Consider the following 22,974-nt stretch of genomic DNA (forward strand, 5'->3'; position numbering starts at 1 on the left):
GATAAATTAGCCTTTTAAAATGATAAACGTGGATTAGCTAATACAACGTGCCATTGGAACACAGGAGTGATGGTTGCTGATAATGGGTCTCTGTACGCCTATGTACTGTAGATATTCCATTTAAAAAATCTGCCGTTTCCAGCTACAATAGTCATTTACAACATTAACAATGTCTACACTGTATTTCTGATCAATTTGATATTATTTTAATGGACAAAAAATGTGCTTGTCTTTCATCAACAAGGACATTTCTAAGTGACCCCAAACATTTAAACGTAGTGTATGTCAGATACTTTCAAATATGCATGATGAAGGTAATTGAGGTGCTATTGGAGTTTGTTATTTTTGAACTATTCCATTGGTTCCATTGCACTGGGCAGAACTAACCAAGCACAGCTCAAGTATCTGAAAGTATTTTTACATTATGCATTTGACCCAGGTTTGGTAGATATATAACGACTATTAGGTGGTGTTTGTGTATTTGGTCTGATAATGCATGACTAGGGAAACATTATCCTAGCTAGCACTGCCACCATCCTTCAACAGGGTGACAGGGTTTGTGACATCACCAAGGCAAGCTCAGGCTTGCTCAGCCAGCCCTCCCAAGGTCTGAGGCATGAGGACACACACACACACACACACACACACAGACTCCTCTAATCACAGACAGACCCTGACGGTGCCCGGCGACAAAATTACAACTTGCTTGATTTGGATGGAGTGTGGCTCTTCAGACTAAGCAATCATTTATTGCCTCCACCAGCTACTAAAGAGGCCTAAACTCTCCAACCAGCCTGACTGACCTCCAAAACCCCACCAAGGAGTCACTTCTAACCTCTTTGTCTCAACTCCCCCACACAACTCAACATTATACTGTATTCACGTTTCCCATTCATGCCATTAGCACACTGAGTCAGTACACTAGTGGTGAGACAGAGAGAGAGAGAGAGAGAGAGAGAGAGAGAGAGAGTGTGTAGTATGCATTTCCTTGGTTACGTTAGAATGTGCATTCACTTCAGACAAAGAAATCTGTTGGCAGATTTGTAAAGATAGGAAAGGTTGTCTGAAGCCTGATGCATGGCGGAACTGCATTTGTTCCTACAGCAGTCCTAGTTAATTTACTCAGTACCAAAACCAGTTGTTTTCCCAATGGCTATAATACCGAAACTAAGCACAAGAATTGGAAGAACATTGCACCCTACGTAGCAATTTATTCATCCATTGTCTATTTCAAATTTAACACTGCACAATTGCAGTCCAACAGCTTTCCTGTCCATTCAAGAGTGCACAGTCAGCACATAAAACCAATAGCCGCACCATCCTGTCCCAAACCGTCCCGGTCCTCCATTTTACATCCACCAGACACAACAAGCGTGGTCTGAATCTTTACTATGGCCTATACATCCAACCCAGACATCCACCACCCCTTTACAGCTCACAATGGGTTGGCCCAGTGAATGAAGCTGCCAGGAGCCCACAGCGGCCTGGGCTATAGCTGGGTAGACGGTCTCCCCAGGTCGGCCATTGTGATGATAAGTGAGGCCTGAATGGAATGGGACGAGCAGGACACATATAAAACAGAGGAAAGATAAAGGGTAAGAGAAGAGCGGGCGAGAGGGAGGTGAGACAACAAACAACCACCGCAGAGATAGATCGGATAGGACGGATAGAACACAGAGTTCCCCTGACCTAATAACAAGGGTTCTGTTCTCGTGGTTTTTGGGGTTAGGGAAGTGATCTTGGTGGGGTGGCAGGTAGCCTAGCAGTTAGAGAGTTGGGCCAGTCATTGAACGGTTGGTTGCTGGTTCAAATACCAGAGCTAACAAGGTGAACAATCTGTCCATGTGGCCTTGAGCAAGACCCTGCAAGACCCTGCAAAACAACACATTTCACTGCACCCCATCCGGGTGTATGTGACATTAAAAAGAACATCTTGAGGTAAATACAGGTTAATTGATTTATTTTATTTGCCAGTTAAAAAAACATGTTTTTAAAATGTATGTACAGTTTTAAAAACATGACAGGTATATCACAAAAAAAGTAAGACTTATTTCCATTGTGGTCCCTATTACAATGTTTTGGACGGTTTGTGTAAAAAAAAGAGACAGAAAGAGTGTACCTGCTCTTTTAGCTGTACTGAAAGGACAAAGACACCGAGACAAAGACAATAAACACAGAGCTTGTCAAGGCATCAGGAAGTAAAGGGTTATAACCTGCTCTATAATCCTCAACCATTAAGGTTCCAAACACATGTCATTTTCTTAACCCATTTAGTGACTAAATAACAGCATAGGTTTCAAGTATCATGCTAGCTAGTCTTGGATGTTAGCCTGAGAGAAGTTACTGGAGAGACYGGTGYGACGAAAGTAATACAACGTAAACTGATGATCTGAATAACATTTAKAATTGTTTAAGCTAYGGCCATTGTCTCCTCTAGTTCATTTTGCCTTTATAATGTTAGCAAAATATCAACAAGTGACTGGATGTTTGAAAATTATACATGACATCATTAGAATTATGCCTTAATCAATTGACTTGATGGATCAGCTTCTGACATAAGCTTTTATCGACAGGTTAGTGGTTAAAAATATATATCTTTATGACAGTGGAGGCTTCTCTGAGGAGGAAGGGGAGGACTATCCTCCTCAGTGAATTTCATACAAATTAAAACATTTAAAAAGTTATCCTTTTTTAGATAAAACTATACTAAATATAATCACATGTCACCAAATAATTGATTATAACACACTATTTTGCAAAGGTCTACAGTAGCCTCAACAGCACTCTGTAGGGTAGCACCATGTGGTAGCCGGAGGACAGTTAGCTTTCATCCTCTGAGTACATTGACTTCAATACAAAACTTAGTTCTCACTGGGTTCTCACCATCGTTCTCACCCACTTCCGTAGATTTACACAGTAATTATGACAACTTCCGGAGGACGTCCTCCAACCTATCAGAGCTCTTGCAGCATGAACTGACATGCTGTCCACCCAATCAAAGGATCAGAGAATGAATCTACTACAGAAAGCATAAGCTACAGCTAGCTAGCACTGCAGTGCATAAAATGTGGTGAATAGTTGCCTCAAAGAGAGAGAAAGAAAATAGTTGAACAGTTTCTAACAAATGAATTTCTTCCTAAATGAAGCAGAAGCGAGAGAGAAATAYAGAGAGAGATTTCATTTTTTTTCTCACTTTCAGTGATGGGGACTGGCTGATCCTGGCTCTCACACATTCAATATAGTGATGTAGGGTGATTTTCTACAGGTCAAAAGATTTTGAGAGAAATAATAATATGAGCATTCATCCAAATCTACAGCAGCTTTCCTGCGTGTGTCTGCGTGTGTCTTGCGGTGTGTATGTCGTGTGTGCTCTCCATTTCTCTTGTTGCTGTATTTTTGTCTGCGTGTGTGGTGTGTGCTGTATCTGTGTGCACCTCCATTTCGTTGTGTTTGTCTGCTGTGTGTGCACCCATTTTCGTTTGCGTGTGTTCTCGTGTGTGTGTTGTGTGTGTCTGCTGTGTGTGCACCCATCGTGCGTGTTGTTTTTCTGCGTGTGTGACCCATTTCGTGCGTGTGTCTGTTGCTTTGTGCATACTTCCCATTTCGTGCGTGTGTGCACCCATTCGTGCGTGTGTCTGCGTGTGTGCACCCATTCGTGCGTGTGTGCACCCATTCGTGCGTGTGTCTGCGTGCCTGCATAAATTTGAATGCATGCGTTTGTGTGTTTGTTCTGTTCCCAGTGCTGAGTCAGAAAGGGACAATATATTAAGCCTGACCAGGGATACGGACCGCTCCTCAGTCCAGGCAGGTCTCTACTTGCCCTGTTCACTGATGGTTTTACACAGGACACATAATATAACAATTGGCTGCCTGCTTCTTCACAACTATTGACCCATCACACAGTACAGTCAGTGGAACACAGCCCAGGTGGACAAGACGTTCTAGTTCTTTAGAACAGGAGCTCAAGTGGACATTCCATTCTGGAGTGACGTCATACACCATGATGGATGGAAATATTTCTACTTCCTCTACACGGTTCAACATAGATGTGCTGAATCACCTGTGTGTTTGAAAGGATGTGAATATATTAGTACACTGATTCCCTCTCTTCTCCTCGCCTCTGCTCTCATCTTTTGAAAATAAACTATTAGAGACATAAGGTCCGCTGTACTCTCTGACCTTACCCATAATGCATCTGTCCTATAAAGGGCACCCAAATCGCTCTCTGTGTGTGTGATTAGAAACAGAGGACCAGAGAGAAGGGGCTTAGGGGATCAGGGCCAGGGCCGGGAGGGACGTCTGTAGGGCTGCTGGGGGACACAGGGACTTGGCAGGGCGGGTTCTGGAGCTGACAGGTGAGGGGTGAAGGAAAGGAGGGGGACAGCAGGACAGGAGGGTGTTTTTTGAATGTGCACCCMTTTAAGAGCAGATGCATATTCTTAGTACACACACTCTCCTCTCRGTGTGTCTCCTCTCTGCCAGAGGGAAGGGGGACAGTCAGTCACACAAGAACAACAAACTGAGAAAAGAGAACCAGTGTGGATACGCTTAGCTCAGTGTTGTCTTAGTGCTCAAACTCCCTCCTCTCTCTCTTCCAGGGGGAAGTGGGCCAGTCAGTCACAGCCCAGGTGGCAGATAGGCCAAGTGGGATTCAGGCTATTATTATTCACAATAATACTGTGTCATTGGAGGGGGTGGAGTTGGGCTCASACAGGTGCACTGTGGACCCTCTCCCATCCCCCTCACCTGGGCTAAGAGCCTGGGGGCCTGGTGTGTGTGTGTGTGTGTGTGTGTGTGTGTGTGTGTGTGTGTTGCTCCAAGCACAATGAAGAAAGAGAGCCTGTCAGTGACCACCTGCCGAGCAGCTGTCAGGGTCCAGTTTCAGGGTCGGCTTTCCAGCCAGGGAGGCAGTAGCACACCCACCTACCTGCCTGCCTGCCCATATATCCATCTATCTATTCATTTATCAATCCATCCCTTCATCCATCCATCCATGTCTTTTCACGCCTGCTACGGTAGGTTAGTTAAACCCTATCCTTAAACTAAACCGACAAGGTTCTTATACCATGAAGCAACAAAAATGAAAATATATGTTTTTCTTGAATAAAAGCTGAACAGTTCAGGTCAATTTGTTTCTTCCACCACTAAATGGTGGGCAAATATCATCATGAATCAATCTAATGTTCTTTCCAGAATAATGTCACTGCATGTTTAATTCTCAGTTAATCACCTGCATTCTTACAGTATGCCACAAGATCAAATCAGGCAAAGTTGTGTTTGGAATGTTGACATGGTTAAAAGGGGGATACTGTTGAAATTCAGTTTTATCTCCTAAATTGGAGCAATTTGACTAAATTATCATGCAGACTTGATTGTTGAATTATTGTGAAGTAGTCCTGATCGCGTCAATTTCCCAATAACCTTAATTAATCGATATAGCCAAAGTTGTGCTTTCTAGTATAACAAGAGTTTACTGGGCAGTGGGCACCAGTGGGTGGAGAGACTAGCCGGTGTGACAAACAGGGAAAAACATTTCTGTTTGCAGTAAATGTTTTCCGCAGGTTATTTAATTGATTCCAGTTTCTATTCATTAAGCAGGTAAAGTTCCATTTAGAACATTGACATGGTTAAAAAGAGATGCAGTTCAAATTCCCTTTTATAAGAGGTCAAATATTTACTTTATTAGTCTATACGGGACGGAAATTTATTTTCAATCCCTCCGATATGCACACACAATTACACACAAACAATAAGTTAGAGAGGCTGGAGCAGTTTCAATTGTACCAATTTAACTAAATGAACTACCCATACAATGGTTCGCTAAGTCCCAACAACTTGAGTCCAAATTGAGTTCAAAGTCCCTAACATTTGAGTCAGTCCTATAGAGGCCCAAAGTCCCTAGTGTTTGAGTCAGAGTCCTATAGAGTCCCAAGTCCCTAGTGTTTGAGTCAGAGTCCTATAGAGTCCCAAGTCCCTAGTGTTTGAGTCAGAGTCCTATAGAGTCCCAAGTCCCTAGTGTTTGAGTCAGAGTCCTAATAGAGTCCCAAGTCCCCTAGTGTTGAGTCAGAGTCCTATAGAGTCCCACAGTCCTAGTGTTTGAGTCAGAGCTATAGAGTCCCAAGCCCTAGTGTTTGAGTCAGAGCCTATAGAGTCCCAAATCCCTAGTGTTTGATCGTCCTAAGAGTCCCAAGTCCCTAGTGTTTGAGTCAGTCTATAGATCCGCAAGTCCCTAGTGTTTGAGTCAGAGTCCTATAGAGTCCAAGTCCCTAGTGTTGAGTCAGAAGCCTATAGAGTCCCCAAGTCCCTAGTGTTTGAGTCAGAGTACTCATAGAGTCGCCAAGTCCCTAGTGTTTTGAGTCAGAGTCCTATAGAGTCCCCAAGTACCCTAATGTTTGTAGTTAGAGTCCTATAGAAATCCAGTCGAGTCGTGAGTCCCCTTGATAGGCCTAAAAGCTGCGGTACGCAATCTTTTAAGTTCCATTTAATAATGTAGAAAGCTAGCTGACTTACGGTGTTGCACATTAGTAGGGCTAGCTAGCTAATACAGTAGCTACTGCAGTGAATTCAGCAAGGGAGAAAGATTTTCTGACAACATCACTACTGGTCAAGTCTGAGTTCTGGACTCAAGTACTACAACACTGCGTTGCGCTATCTGATGTAAGACAATGGCTTAGGATTGGAAAGACAGACATAACATTTCCACAATGGTTATTCTATGGATGGCGTGATTAATAARGTAGGCAGCAGGTAGCCTAGTGGTTAGAGTGTTGGACTAGTAACCGAAAGGTTGCAAGATCAAATCCCCGAGCTGACAAGGTACACATCTGTCATTCTGAACAAGGCAGTTAACGCACTGTTCCTAGGCCATCATTGAAAATAATAATTTGTTTTTACATTTAAGTCATTTAGCTGACGCTCTTATCCAGAGCGACTTACAATTTGGAAAGTTCATACATATTCATCCTGGTCCCCCCATGGGGAATGAACCCACAACCCTGGCGTTGCAAGCGCCATGCTCTACCAACTGAGCCACACGGGACCACTCATTCTTAAATGACTTGCCTAGTTAAATAAAAAATTAAAGTGGGTATGTATTGTGAAGGGTGACTAATGTCCAAATAAGACACAGACAGAGAAAATTAATAAAACATTTACTTGGATAGAGTGAGAGAAAGAGGTAAAAAGGCCAGACAGCATGTCCTTCTCTTTGATCCATATGACCCAGTGCAGTTTGCTAATCAGACAGAGGTCATCTAGTCGGCTGATGTGGAGAGGGAAAGGAAGGGGTATTGCCCACTTAAAATCAAATTAGCATCTCCATAGGGCCATGGATGGAGGAGAGGGAGGGGAGGATGGGAAGAGAGAGGCTGGGTGAATTTAACAGCACTGTGTGCCCGCCTCAGCTGTTCAGCTGTCTTAGAGAGAGAATGGGAGAAAAACAAAGAGAGCGAGAGAGACGTTTTGGGGGGGAGAGGTATACGATAGAAATTACATACAGTTGAGAGGAGAAAGTGATTCAAAACTAGTCCCATCTAAAAGGGCTGGATGGGTGAAAGTAATATGGCATTCAATCTACAGGCAGAGAAGGATCTGTAGGGTGAGATTCATGGAATAGCTCCTAAACATACTACATAGCTATTATACCTTGGCTGCAAATAAGGGTTTGTCATATTCAGCTTTTCATCGACAGTAGGCTTGAGTGGAGTCGACGCACTGATTAACTTTGAATTACAGACTCAGTGTGTGTGTGTGTGTGTGTGTAAGGGCTGGTGACTCAAGGAGAGGGGGGTGGAAGAGAGAATTAGTAAACGACAAAAGAGAGAGGACTTGAAGTGCACCATAAATTACAGACTGTGTGTGTGCTGTCTCTTATACACATCTAGATGTGTATAAGAGACAGGTGTGTGTGTGTGTGTGTGTGTGTGTGTGTGTGTGTGTGTGTGTGTGTGTGTGTATGCGTGGGAAGAGGCTGGCGACTCAAGGAGAGGCAGAGAGAATTAGTCAACGACAAAAGAAATGTCTTGAAGTGCACCATTAAGAGTTGTGTGGTATAAACATATCACATTTAAATCATGAGGCCAGAGCCATGGAACAACATAGGTCTGTAGTCGACATTAGCCTACAAATCCCCTAGCAGAGACAATGTGGATAACACAGAGTACTAGAAATGTTTCTATGCACACAATGTGTGCATTATATATCTTACTTTAAGAGCCATTCAGACTAAGTTTGTTTAAGGGTATATGATGACATCAGACATGCATCTTGTGTACGTTACATGTTCCTGATGACAGCCATTTACTCAAAGCAACTCTACCATCTACTGGGGGAAACATGCATGTGCAACAAGGCACAACAGTTTCAGATCCCTCACACACACACACACACACACCCAAGCAACACACACACACATTCACACAACAGAAATAAATTGGACACACAGACAGAAAGCGTCAGTTTGTGTTGCTGTATTGGCAGGTACAGATAAGCAGGTAGCTAAAACGCTACCCTCCAAACACTCACCACCACTTAGACAGCAGTATACATGTTAACCTACAAGTGTTTTGTCTAGTGTAATATAGGGCACACATGACACACTATTCCCTATATAGTTCACTGTATAGAGCAGTGGTTCCCCAAGGGGGGGTGAGGGGTCGGCAGCACCCCCCACACAGAAAAAACACTTGTATATTTGTCATAGTTGAATGCAAAAGGTGCAATTTCAATATTGGGTAGTGCATCATCAGTTCCTCTTGTCACGTCATTGTAGACCTTAGAGAGCTCTTTATAACTTGTCAGAAATGTCCAGATCAACTAACCCATGTCAGCTAATGTTTTTTAGCCCATAGATTTTGTTGTATTTTTTGAGTCACTCAAATATCACATGAAAACACATTAGGCTTGGCAAAATGAATTGCAGGAAATAAGGTTTAAACCTGCAACATTTTCTCTCTGTCAACAAGAGGGGTGTGAACAGTTTGTGTCGTGAACAATGCTTGTGCCATGGTGAGATGTTCTCCAACGCTGGAAGGGGGCCTGAGTGAAAAGGTTTGGGAACCTCTGGTATAGAGAATAGTGTGCCATCTGAGACTTGGACCTAGATATGGCAGTAATAACCAAGGCACCAGAGGCAGTCATCCTACAGTACTACAGTAATCCCTTTTCTTTCCTGTCAGATAGTTCCCTGTCTGAGGTCATCCAATAAACCAATTAAACTTTTAGTCAGCTTTATGACGTGGGTAGAAAAATACAAAACAAAATCCCTCCACAGCTGTATGTGGTCTGACGGCCACAAAGTGGTGCTGTTGTGTCTGTTTTTAATAAGAGCAGCGGCAAGGCAATAGTCACATTTTACCCCCTTCTCCCCCCCCCCTTTCTCTCTTTAAGTCTTTATGCTTTGAAAGTGACAGGTCACTCGCTAGCAATGTCCATATAAACWAAATCGAATGGAGACAGATCAACAGTTATTTTTCCAAGATTGGCAATCTTCACGTCCAATGTCCTGAACGCTACACCAAATATGGCCGCCGGTCTGGTCCATGCCGTGACGTTGCTTAGAGTCTTGTTCACCAGCCGACCCTTTTGTCCTGCTATCCTGGCGCGTGAGGCTATAGTTCTTTGAGATTGTCCATTCTAGTCATTGCAATTGTACAGTCAAAGGCCGGGTCAGTGGAGGTGGGCGTTGAGGTCGTACTTGTCACAGAACTTGTCAGTGAGGGGAATACAGGTGAGGTACTCACACCACTCACACTTGACCGGGTGGATGTAGAACAGTACAGCCAGCCCTGAGAAGAGACCCAGGAACACCAACAGGAACACACAGATCTGGACACGCTTACGGTACATGTCCGAACGGCCAAAACTGGAAATAATAAGGAGAATAAGATCATAAAATCAAAATTTGTGTTTGACGTATTAAAGGGTATAGCATAACCTTGAGGCCATATTTAATTTCAATGTAATAATAAATTATATAAAAATATTACCCAAAGTAACTTAAAGTTACAGTAAAACATAATATATTCAGGTATATGAGGCCTCAAACCCAGAACCAACTGAGCCATTTAGATCTGAGCCACAATATTTTTTAAGTAGTTCAAAGCGCTTTACATTACATACACAAAAAATCCCCAAAATATGACTAAATCAAACCAGCTCTCACCTGATGTATGGCAGAAAGGCGAAGGAGAGGAAGAGTCCAGAGATGAATCCGGAGATGTGGGCGAAGTTGTCTATCCAGGGCAGCAGGCCAAAGGAGAAGAGAAAGATGACGACACACAACAGCTTGGTGAAAGCCCTCCACGGACGCTCCAGGATCTGCCAGCTCTGGAACAGCTCAACAAACAGACAGGCCAGGATACCAAACTGAGAGCCAGCTGGACCAACCTGGGGATGAAGGGGGAGAGGGAGCAGGAGGACAGAAAGAGAGACACACACATTGTGTCATATTGGCAGTTAAATACTTGTCCTCCTGCCACCTAAGGGACAGCCAGTGTGATGACAACAACACAAAATCAATTACATTTGAGATTCTTATTATATTTGAGATTATACCAGTGATATCACTAGACCTATATGATCAGTGTATCTACAGTACTGTACCTCTGCTCTGTAGGGCAGGAAGATGGCGCTGGCCAGGTTGCCAGTGATGCCAGAGACGATGTAGATGATAGAGATCCTCAGCCAGCCAGCCAGCTTCTCTAAGTCCCTCAGGATGGTCATCTGGAACAGCACCGACACCAGGCAGTGCAGGATCCTACAGGGATACATATTAGCAAATAAAGAAAGATATGGAGAGTCTCAGCAGGTTACAAACTACATTATTGTCCAATAGGGTCTGGCTCCAGCAGATACATTTTCCCGCCACAGACACTGTGAGACATACAACATGAGACAGGATGTTGGTGCCAGAGAGGATGGTGCGTTACCGCCACCAACAGCACGGGTGGTGAAATTACATGTATAATTAGAAGCTACCTAACCTAGCTAGCGTGTACTAGCTACCTAGCCTAGCTAGTCTGTACTAACTAGCTGCACAAGCAAGAGTGATTAACAGAGCTAGTGCGTCGACTGGTATGTGTGAAGCACACTAACGCCCTGGAACAAAGCTGACTTGCGATACACAAGACAAAACAAACGTCTACAGGTTGCACATTCACATAACATTTGAGACGCAAAAATACGATTTTCTGCCCAAATACAGTAGCTTCCTAATTCATTCATGATGTTTGACACATCATGCAGGACATTGTGCAGGACAAAGTTTAAACATATTGAACACAACTTGTCTAATACCAATTAATATTTTACATATATACAGTACCAGTCAAAAGTTTGGACACACCTACTCATTCAAGGGTTTTTCTTTATTTGTACTATTTTCTACATTGTAGAATAATAGTGAAGACATCAAAACTATGAAATAACACATACGCAAGTAACCAAACAAGTGTTAAACAAATCAAAATATATTTTATATTTTATATTCTTCAAAGTAGCCACCCTTTGCCTTGATGACAGCTTTGCACACTCTTGCAATTCTCTCAACCAGTTTCACATGCTTTTCCAACAGTCTTGAAGGAGTTCCCACATATGCTGAGCACTTGTTGGCTGCTTTTCCTTCACTCAGCGGTCCAACTCATCCCAAACCATCTCAATTGGGTTGAGGTCAGGTGATTGTTGAGGCCAGGCCATCTGATGCAGCACTCCATCACTATCCTTCTTGGTCAAATAGCCCTTACACAGCCTGGAGGTGTGTTGGGTTATTGTTCTGTTGAAAAACAAGTCCCACTAAGCACAAACCAGATGGGATGGCATATCGCTGCAGAATGCTGTGGTAGCCATGCTAGTTAAGTGTGCCTTGAATTTTAAATAAATCACTAACATTGTCAGCAGCAAAGCACCCCCACACCATCACACCTCCTCCTCCATGCTTCACGGTGGGAACCACACATACGGAGATCATCCGTTCACCTACTCTGCGTCTCACAAAGACACAGCGGTTGGAACCAAAAATCTCCAATTTGGATTCATCAGACCAAAGGACAGAGTTCCACCGGTCTAATGTCCATTGCTAATTTTTCTTGCCCCAAGCAAGTCTCTTCTTATTATTGGTGTCCTTTAGTAGTGGTTTCTTTGCAGCAATTCGACCATGAAGGCCTGATTCACACAGTCTCCTCTGAACAGTTGATGTTGAGATGTGTCTGTGAATCATTTATTTGGGCTGCAATTTCTGAGGCTGGTAACTATTGAACTTATCCTCTGCAGCAGAGGTAACTCTGGGTCTTCCTTTCCTGTGGTGGTCCTCATGAGAGCCAGTTTCATCATAGCACTTGATGATGCACTTGAAGAAACTTTCAAAGTTCTTGAAATGTTCCGTATTGACTGACCTTCATGTCTTAAAGTAATGATGGACTGTAATTTCTCTTTGTTTATTTGAGCTGTTCTTGCCATAATATGGACTTGGTCTTTTACCAAATAGGGCTATCTTCTGTATACCACCCTTACCTTGTCACAACACAACTGATTGGCTCAAACGCATTAAGAATGAAAGAAATTCCACAAATTAACTTTTAACAAGCACACCTGTTAATTGAAATGCATTCCAGGTGACTACCTCATGAAGCTGGTTGAGCGAATGCCAAGAGTGTGCAAATCTGTCATTAAGGCAAAGGATGGCTTCTTTGAAGAATCTCAAATATAACATCTATTTTTATATGTTTAATCATTTATTGGTCACTACATGATTCCATATGGGTTATTTCATAGTTTTGATGTCTTCACTTTTATTTTACAATGTAGAAAATAGTAAAAACAAAGAAAAATCCTGGAATGAGTAGTTGTGTCCAAACTTTTTACTGGTATTATATATATCTTAGTTTTTCCCCACTTTTTTTAAACTTTAAAAACAAACTCATACATTTGAACAACAACTTACAGACACACACAAACAATGACTACATCTCATCTGTCCAGACCCGCATGCTCACACCCCCATCCCTAGTGCCTGCATTATTGTTTGTCACTTGGCCTTAAATTTTACCAATGATTTTTTCACGGTCGCTCATGCTATTTCAATAATAAATAATTAGATTTTTCCACTGTGTCAGTGATGGCGAATTGATTGACTTCCAAGTATTTAGTATACGTTTTATCAAGATGAGTGATGAGAAGAGAATCGTCCAGCTCATCAGGTATCTCACTACACTCCCATATTCCATGTCTTGAAATATGCAGACAGACGGATCAAAAGTAAGTTTACATTGTAGTACTTCCTGTAATACAGCCAACTTTCTAGCTCCGCCCACAACTTCCAGACCTGATAGCATTCCCAGAAAGCATTGATTATTGAGTCATTATTAGTTTTACACTTGAGACATCGACTCTGAAATTTGTGAATTGTATCTCTTGTATAATAAATGCTATACATTAGTTTATACTGGATTAAACGTACGTTTTCTGTCATTTCTTTAATTATGCTCCAACTTTCCCTCCATCTTGTGCCAACATCAGTTCTTTTGAAGTTTTTTTTCAAAGAGATTGTCATTTGGATATGCTCTACGCAAGGTTTTGTATATCTTCCCTATCAAATGAACATATCTTTCTGACTCAAATAAGATTCCCACAAGGTTGCTCTGATGTCTTAAAGATTTTAAACTGAAATATAACTTTTAAGTTGGATGTATTTGAAACTATCTACACTGGTCAGTCCAAAATYACTTTTTAATTCTGTCATGGAAATAAATGTATTTCCTGTTACCAAGTCATTTATGGTTTCTATGCCTTTAGTTTTCCATGTGTACCAATTTATCGGTGATTTCTGAAAAGCTATCCAAGGATTGTTCCATAGGGTTGTGTTTTTAGGGAGTGATATTTGTTCTTGTAGAATACGTTTAATTTTCTTCCATATTGTTCTAGTGTTCTTAACTATGAAGTTGTTCATGTTCTTAGCTTAATCCTTTCAAAATAGACACATAAAAAGATTCTAATGAATATTCTTTACAGAGAAACACTACTCACCCAGCATGGAGGAATAGAGAGAGCCAGAGTCTGTAGAACTGGTCTGGGATCTCAGGGTTGAGGAAAGGAAGCAAGCCACACACATCATCCATACAGGCCACCTGGGAGCAGAGAGTAGCGTCCTCGTGGAAGTAGCCCTTCATAAAGTCACAGTACTCTCTGGACGTGATCTCGCACCTGAATAGTGAACACACAAGACAAGCCATTACAACATCAACTACCTATATCTGTGAAGACTGAGGGAACTGAAAAGTATAAAGTACAGGCTCCTCAGCAACACACTTTCAAAACATAGTTAATTGTTTCGATAAGTCATATAGCAGGGATCATGAACTAGATTTCTTCTTGAGCGGATGCTCAGGAGGCCAGAACATAATTACAAATCATTTATAGACGACTAAAACATAATCACTATACAATCACATATACAGCTCTGGGAAAAATTATCATCACAGTAGGTGCGGGACCTGGAGAGGCCTACAAGCCACAGTGTCTCACACCCACTGTGAAATTTGGTGGAGGATCGGTGATGATCTGGGGGTGCTTCAGCAAGGCTGGAATCGGACAGATTTGTCTTTGTGAAGGACACATGAATCAAGCCACTTACAAGGTTGTCCTGGAAGAAAACCTGCTTCCTTCTGCTCTGACAATGTTCCCCCACTCTGAGGATTGGTTTTTCCAGCAGGACAATGCTCCATGCCATACAGCCAGGTCAATCAAGGTGTGGATGGAGGACCACCAGATCAAGACCTTGTCATGGCCAGCCCAATCTCAAGACCTGAACCCCATTGAAAACCTCTGGAATGTGATCAAGAGGAAGATGGATCGTCACAAGCCATCAAACAAAGCCGATCTGCTTGAGTTTTTGCGCCAGGAGTGACATAAAGTCACCCAACATCAATGTGAAAGACTGGTGGAGAGCATGCCAAGACGCATGAAAGCTGTGATTGAAAATCAGGGTTATTCCACCAAATATTGATTTKTGAACTCTTCCTAAGTTAAAACATTAGTATTGTGTTGTTTAAAAATGAATATGAACMTATTTTCTTTGCATTATTCGAGGTCTGACAACACTGCATATTTTTTGTTATTTTGACCAGTTGTCATTTTCTGCAAATAAATGCTCTAAAGGACAATGTTTTTATTTGGAATTTTGGAGAAATATTGTCAGTAGTTTATAGAATAAAACAAATTTTTTCATTTTACCCATACGTACACATACGTATAAATAGTAAAACCAGAGAAACTGATAATTTTGCAGTGGTCTCTTAATTTTTTCCAGAGCTCTATCTTTATATTATGCGTGAAAATACTTTGGAATATATTTCCAAAGTTTTTGTCACTTGGAGCTGATTTTCCAATCTTTTTCCAGTATTTTATGTCCAACAATAATTGTAAAAAAAATAATATTTTTTTTATCAGAAAAATTGAGGGGCCAGTTGAGGAACCTCATATAGTATTCACCACTACCGTGCAGTTTGTGGAGGGTACTGTCTGTCCTCACCTCCCTTTGGTCCCAATGCAGCATGGCCGTCCGGTGATGGCACAGTCTACGTGGGGGAGGTTAGTGTGGTTGCCTGGGTTGTACCTGGTACACACTGGCCACTTGGTGATGTCATCAGGCCACTCATGAGGCGACACAGAGGCTGGCTCCAAGCATATTCTGAAAAGAGAGGAACAGAGGAAAGAACATATAACGTATAGAGGGAAGAGGAGATAAAGAAGAAGAGAGGGAGATGGATGAAGAGGAGAGAGAAGCAGTTTATTACCTGGGGTCCTGGTGGCAGACTGAGCCGTGCTGACGGACCTTCCCCTCCAGGAGAGGAGCACTGGGGTGATGAGGCCACTTCACCCATACTGCTAGAGTAGACTGGAGAGGGAGAACAGGGGGGAGAGAGAGACAGGGGTTAATTGCTACAGATTTTAGGATATTAAACATAATATGACTGTAACAGTAGTGGAACACCAGGGTAACTCACAGAGCACTCCTCCTGTGAGGTCTGAAGACAGCCGGAGCGGTCGTTCCTCACACAGCAGGCTGACTCCCGCTCTCTTCCTCTCTTCTCCTGGATCAGGTCATGGACCTGCTGGTCCTGACGCATGCAGGGGGAGAACTTAGCCCCTAGGTGGATTAGCGCCTCCTGCAGGTCAGGGGGAGGGTGTGCAATCAGAAAACAGACAAGGGGCTCTATTTTCGGCTGGCGCTACGGCAGCGCAAGTGCCAAACGCACGTTCGTTTTGACATTACAGCATGTAAAAACAGGTACTCTGGCGTTTTGCACCACATGCGCCAGGTTCAGCAATTTACCTGTCTCATATCAATTTACCTGTCTAATATCAATTTATCTGTCTAATATCAATTTACCTGTCTAATATCAATTTACCTGTCTAATATCAATTTACCTATCTAATATCAATTTACCTGTCTAATATCAATTTACNATTTACCTGTCTAATATCAATTTACCTGTCTAATATCAATTTACCTGTCTAATATCAATTTACCTATCTAATATCAATTTACCTGTCTAATATCAGTTTACCTGTCTAATATCAATTTACCTATCTAATATCAATTTACCTATCTAATATCAATTTACCTGTCTAATATCAGCTAGATGCGCTGAGGTAGGAATATTTGTGGTGTGTCCTTGAAAACAAGTGCAAAAGCAGGGGTTGGAATCAGTTCAGGGAACAGAACTGGAAACCGGAAAATAACAACATTTTTCAAGGAACAGAATCAGAACTGGGAACAAAAGTGATCTATACTTTTCCGGGAAACAGAACCATTATTTTAAAAGCATGGGAACCGGTTAATAACATTATTTAACATTGCAGGCATTTTTTTTTTGTCCCACAAAAAGCGCAACAAAGCAGCTATGCAAAGCCCTCCCTCTGTCTCTCAGAAACTTCTTCCAGTGTCTGKCTGCCAGCAGAAAATCTTTGTCAGAGTGCGGGCGTGTTTAGGCTACCTGCCCCTCCCKTCTGAAGCATAGGCTAGTGTAGCCTACTGACATTACAAGCATGATTCAGAATTCTGGTGCCGGTCTGCACACACAAGCTTGTTAGGTCCAACATTAAGCCATTTCTCTGAAGATCAAAGACATTCAAAGTTCCTCCATAGAAGCTGCACCTCCGTAGGTATAATTCTGTGGGCCTAATTCAGATAATGCATGTCAAAACAAGATCCCCAGCGCTTCAAGCCAAGCGTCCTTCTCCACCCTCTCTTGCTCTCTCCCCACCTGTAAAATTTTAGTCGCATCTCGTGCCCTACACTTTTCTTTCCATCACACATGTAACTATAGACTGCCTGCTCCATAGCAAGCTGCCCTATCCGCACTGATTGGTGAAGTAAATCTGGTCGGAACAGTGGAACGAACCCTCTGAAAAGCATTTTGGTTCCAACTCCTGCAGCGCATATCGAGAGATTTAAGACCAACGAAAAGCAGGTATTAGTGGTAACGCGGTTGGTAATGGCATGGATTTTGTGAGCGAAAGCGCAACCTATCCAGCTGTGACACACAGTTCCCTTATGCTCACGGAACAAGAACGGAGATGTGCTTTTTGTGCCGGTAACCCTCGTATTAATAAACATCTTAATCACCAAAGTTTTATTAAAATATAAAGTTTGGGAGCAGCATAACAGAGAGTTATGCTACCGGCGCTATAACTTACCATCGTGTAAGGTTTGTTCAAATACAACACAGCGTCTCATAGCTGACATATACTGTAGGTTTAAATGATCAAATGAAGTACGTTAGCCTAAAAAAAGTTACACTTACAGAATCTGGTCCCACCCAGAAGTTTTCTTGTTGCACAAACTTGACATTTTCATAAACACCTTTATTTCTCAATACCTAAAGAGAGACAGGGGAAAAGCCAAAGGGTTTACAAAGTCAAATGCAAAGACATAACACATTGACGCAATGGATCACTCATCACATTATAGCAAAGCACTATACAACCATCACTGTAACATTCATAACGCAAACTACATTATATAACAGTCACTGTACTGACCGAGTCGACGGTCTCGTGCTGGGAGAAGCCCACAGGGGCGATGCCGTAGAGACAAACAGTCAGGATGGTGATTAACAGGTGGACAAATGTGATCCAGTAGGTAAAGAAAGGCCTGCACACACACACACACACAAACACACACAGAGAGAGACACAGACACACACACAATATCAATACGGTATATCACATAGTACAGCAGCTTGCCTCTTCTGTTAGAAAAACTATCTCAGTATGTCTGTGTGGACTTCACACTGACAACAGCTGCATCCACTAGGATAGGAGTTAGTAATGTATGACAACAACTGTGTAAACCATTGTTTCCCACATGGTGTGCTGGGACTCGACCATCTGTTACTGAGTCACACAGTCCTGGTTTGTTTATTAATCTAGAGGCCAGGTCAGTCACAGAAATGAGGTGCTTTCTATTATCCGTGATGACTCATACTGTATCTTATCTGGGGCAAACTCAGACACAGCTCCGACCTCCACTACAGATGTGACTGGGCTCTTCTCCTGTAGTGTGATAAAATCTTATCACACTTTGTTACAGTGCGACTATGTGACCATGCCAGAGTTGAAGTCAAATGCATAGCAATGTAGCAAATTCCGAATTCCACATTGAAATTAAAGAATCGGAAAATCCTCATTGACAATAAAGTGTACCTGTGGTCGTCCATGTCCTCTATCTGTTGCTGGACGAAGCTGTCGATGCGTTTGCGATAGGTTCTGTTAGTGAGCCTGCCCACCATCCCTAGGCCGTAGGGCCTCTTCTCCCTGGCGAAGAGCTTCTTGACGGGCACTGTGATCCGCTGGCCTCGCCGCTGCCCGCTCACACTCACCACCTCCTGGCGCAGACGCATCTTGGGCTGGACCTGAGACAGTCCAGGTTCTTTACCTTTACGCCAGCCCCGCTCCAGGGGCCTGTGGAGTAGAGAGAGAGAGAGAGATGAGAAGAGAGAGAGAGGAGAGAGAGAGAGAGAGAGAGAGGAGGAGAGAGAGAGAGAGAGAGAACGGAGGAAGGGGAGATAGAGGGAGGAGAGAGGGTCAGAAGAGGGTGTGTGTTAAGTGAAACTGGCTACAGTAGCAGCAACAACTTGCGTGTGTGATGTCTGTGTTCCACTCACAGCATCAGGTGACTCCTCTCCAGTTCGTTCTTGTCCAAGGCGCCACCTGTGAGGTCACTCTCATCCGCTGCTGTGTTAGACTCCTCCTCTTTAATGGCGGCCTCAGACGGAGAATCAAACACATCGTCTGCATAGGTAGACAGCTCCTCATCTCCTCTCCTCAGACCATCCTGCATGGAGGAGGAGAAAGAGGAGAAGGAGGAGGAGCAGGAGGAAGAGGAGGAGAAGGAAAAGAGATGAAGAGGGACAGGAGGAACTGTGCGAGTGTGCTATCTGTGCGTGAATGTGTGATGGAATGTGTGTGTGTGTGTGTGTGTGTGTGTTACTCACTCTAGCAAAGAAGGAGGTGTCCAGCTCGTCAGGGAAGTCCACTGTGTCGTCCTCCAGGAAACTCACTGGCATGAAGCTCCGCCTGCGACACCGCCGGGCAGCGCCCTCCCTCTCCCTCACCGTACGGCCCTGACACACACCATCATCATCATAATCATCATCGTCATCACTGTCATCATCATCACTGTCATCATCATCACATTGTCGTCATCATCACCGTCATCATCATCACCGTCGTTGTAACCGCTAATAAATACTCTCTGATGCACATTTATTGCATGATATTACATTACTGTGTGACAATGAGACCATGACGGGTCAATTCCATTTAAATTCCGTCAGTTCAGGAAGTGAATTAAATTTAAAATAGAAATGGAATTGACCCCACCCCGGGATCAAAAACACATCCGGTAAACAGCATCCCCAAAGCCCCAGACCAGTGTCCTCTCTGACTCCCGACAACCATCTGTGGCCAGTGGCCATGATGATTATGATGCTTTGACCTCTTGAGGCGGGATTAGCCCTGCAGCGTTCAATGTTTCAGTTCCAGAATACACAGTATTCTACTGGCTAACAGAACAGACACACAGCTGAGCATTCTGACTGGAGGACGGGACTGACAGCAGAGTTATCCTAATGCCATCTGTTAATTAATGTGTCCCAAATGGCACCCAATTCCCTATTTAGTGCACTACTTTTGTCAAAAGTAGTGCACTAAATAGGGAATAGGGTGCCATTTGGGATGCAAACATTATCTCCCTCCCCAGCCTAGTCATCTACCTATGTGCCCCCCACCACCCTGCCTGACACCACAGGACAGGAGAGAGGAACAGCCTCTGTACTGTACTGTTACACCAAAGCCTAATCCTACAAGACAAGCTGGAGCTCAACTTTTACATAACACTGACATTGGTAATCGTCCTATAGGATATAAACATATACATAGTCTGTGTGTTTGTGCTTGTGTCTGTGTGCGCGTGCGTTTGTGTGTGTACCTGTGTATGTGTGCGCATGTGTGTCCATTAGCAGGCTACAGTAAACTGGGGTTGTGTGATTAAGTCTCGATGCATGCCATTTTTCCATCTCAATAACCATTTTGGGGAAAGAGATCAATGCTTAGACCAAACAATGCAATCCAGTAGGGTTTTGCTGTGTTTAGCTGACAAGAAACTGTTCAGTGACCAGAGTCATATCTAAGCGATACTGAGACTACAGAGACTAAGGTGTTTGCATACTTGGCTTGAGATAGTAAATATGAGTCAAGGTGACTCCCAATGATGCATTTAGTTAGATCAAAGCAGTGTCTGTTACTAGAACTGTTTTATCTCAGCTGCTGGAGTATCAGGGATGATTCATCAACAGTACAGTGGTAAACATGCGGGAAACACATCTGCTCCCTGCACGCACGCACGCACAGCACACACGCACACACGCACACACGCACACACACACACACACACACACACACACACACACACACACAAACACACAACACACACAACACACACACACACACAGACACACACACACACACACACACACACACACACACAACACCACACACACACACACACACACTCTGATCCTCCACGTCTGACAATGTCTGTGCGACACACACCTTAACCAGCGCTGCGGCGGCCTTGAAGCTCATGACGGCGACCGACTCTCGCTTGCGTCGCCCGCGGTAACCTGTTGAGGGCGGAGCGCGAGCTGGAAAATGAGCAGAGAGAGGCGGCACCAGGGGTGATGGGGGTCTGGGGTACGCTGTAACCATCCACCTCCTCCACCATGCGGAACGCACGGCCCCGCGCCAGGGGTCCACAATCTACACACACAGAGGCAGACACTGTAATGTCCCATGGATTGTAAACACCACGGACCAAGCATATCCTTTCAGGTTATTTGGTGGTGAACTCACTTGAATAGTTACAACAATGGGGCTCTGCTAAGAGGCTACATGACAGGTCAAGTTCACGGTCATATCAATACACAGGTTACCATAGTGATGGACCTCTAATAGTTGCATTACTCCATGTATTAATACACTCATCAGCTTACATCACAGAAAACAACACACCCCAAACAAGCCTCATATCAATTCTCATATCTATTTTGAATTGTATTGAATAACGTCATTGTTCCCAAGGGAGAGACATAGGATTGATATTGGGTAAAGAAACACAACACATGACATATGTATGGCAAAGAGCAGAAAGAGAAAAGAGAGAGATATTAAGAGAGTCTATGAATGTATAGTATGTCTGTGGGCGGCTCTGCCCTACCCGCTGCATGGCATAGGGGTGGTGGGGGTGGTGGTGAATGGTGGTGTGGGGGGAGGTAGAGGGGTGGTGGGGTCTCAGTGCTGGTCAGAGACAGATTGTCTTGGCTGGACAGCTCCATCTCCCTCATCACCTGGGCCTTGAGGCGGCCGTAACGCAGGTTGCAGTGCTGCAGGCTCTTCCTCCTCCATCGCTGGGTGCTGTCGTTTTCCTTACTGACCCCGAACCAGTCTGCCGTGCCCCTGAGGGGACAGAGACGGAGATTAGGTCAGGGTGAATCTCAGTTCACTAATGTACTTGGTAGTAATAGTTGGTAGAAAAAGTTCCAATTTAGTTCAAAGAGAAATGGCACGAAACAAACACTCCATCTACGAGGCGGTATTCGGGTTGAGTGTGGGCTCTTTTCTTTGCAGAGAGTGCACGGAAAAGACAGAAACAGATTACAATAACATAGATTAAACAGCCCAGGCAATGCAGTGGGTTTGTAGTTTATTTGTATATGGAGTGTGGCCATTTGATGTCACCATGTGAGTGTGTTCCCCTTCTCCCCTCTCCTCAGCTCCACCATTTCAAACCCTACCCCAGTGTAAAGCCTGAGATATTTGGAGCGACTGACCGGGCTAGGGCATTAGTGTTGTGCGTCACCTCTCAGTCAAACAATGACAGAGCACAGCAGGATTACATCACTTCCACTCACACAGAGTGGAAGTCAACTCCAGCTGCAAAATAGGTGCCTTACAGTACCAATGACATGCCACTCACACAAAAACATGCTCAGACACACACAATACAGCCCCAATGCATGCACACACATGCATGTACGCAAGCACACACACACGCACATGCACGTTCACATCAAACCCAGTGACGAAAAGGACCTGGGAGAATAAAGTCTACAGATAAGCCCTCTTTCCTCTTTTAGTGGATATATGTATTAGTAGTGTCTGTATTAGTAGTGTCTGTATTTGTGTCTGTATTAGGAGTGTATGTATTAGTAGTGTCTGTATTAGTAGTGTCTGTATTAGGAGTGTCTGTATTAGTGGTGTCTGTATTAGTGGTGTCTGTATTAGTAGTGTCTGTATTAGGAGTGTCTGTATTAGGAGTGTCTGTATTAGTAGTGTCTGTATTAGTGTCTGTATTAGTAGTGTCTGTATTAGTAGTGTCTGTATTAGGAGTGTCTGTATTAGTAGTGTCTGTATTAG

At 43.5% G+C, this 22,974-nt stretch overlaps 1 protein-coding gene across 1 annotated transcript in view; it reads right to left on the minus strand.

The window, feature by feature from the left end:
- Nucleotides 1–8,452: 8,452 nt before the first annotated feature.
- Nucleotides 8,453–22,974, minus strand: part of LOC111967917 (inactive rhomboid protein 1-like) — a 39,903-nt gene continuing 25,381 nt past the window's right edge. The window contains 15 exon segments of the mRNA XM_070444935.1: nucleotides 8,453–9,862; nucleotides 10,163–10,386; nucleotides 10,603–10,756; nucleotides 14,020–14,196; nucleotides 15,524–15,682; nucleotides 15,789–15,889; nucleotides 15,999–16,160; nucleotides 17,802–17,876; nucleotides 18,040–18,151; nucleotides 18,703–18,960; nucleotides 19,164–19,333; nucleotides 19,494–19,622; nucleotides 21,112–21,171; nucleotides 21,173–21,339; nucleotides 21,776–22,014. Coding sequence (XP_070301036.1) covers nucleotides 9,667–9,862; nucleotides 10,163–10,386; nucleotides 10,603–10,756; nucleotides 14,020–14,196; nucleotides 15,524–15,682; nucleotides 15,789–15,889; nucleotides 15,999–16,160; nucleotides 17,802–17,876; nucleotides 18,040–18,151; nucleotides 18,703–18,960; nucleotides 19,164–19,333; nucleotides 19,494–19,622; nucleotides 21,112–21,171; nucleotides 21,173–21,339; nucleotides 21,776–22,014 — 2,383 coding nt within the window. The 3' untranslated portion in view covers nucleotides 8,453–9,666.

The sequence above is a fragment of the Salvelinus sp. IW2-2015 genome, linkage group LG8, assembly GCF_002910315.2.
Source record: "Salvelinus sp. IW2-2015 linkage group LG8, ASM291031v2, whole genome shotgun sequence".
In the NCBI taxonomy this organism is placed as follows: Eukaryota; Metazoa; Chordata; class Actinopteri; order Salmoniformes; family Salmonidae; genus Salvelinus; species Salvelinus sp. IW2-2015.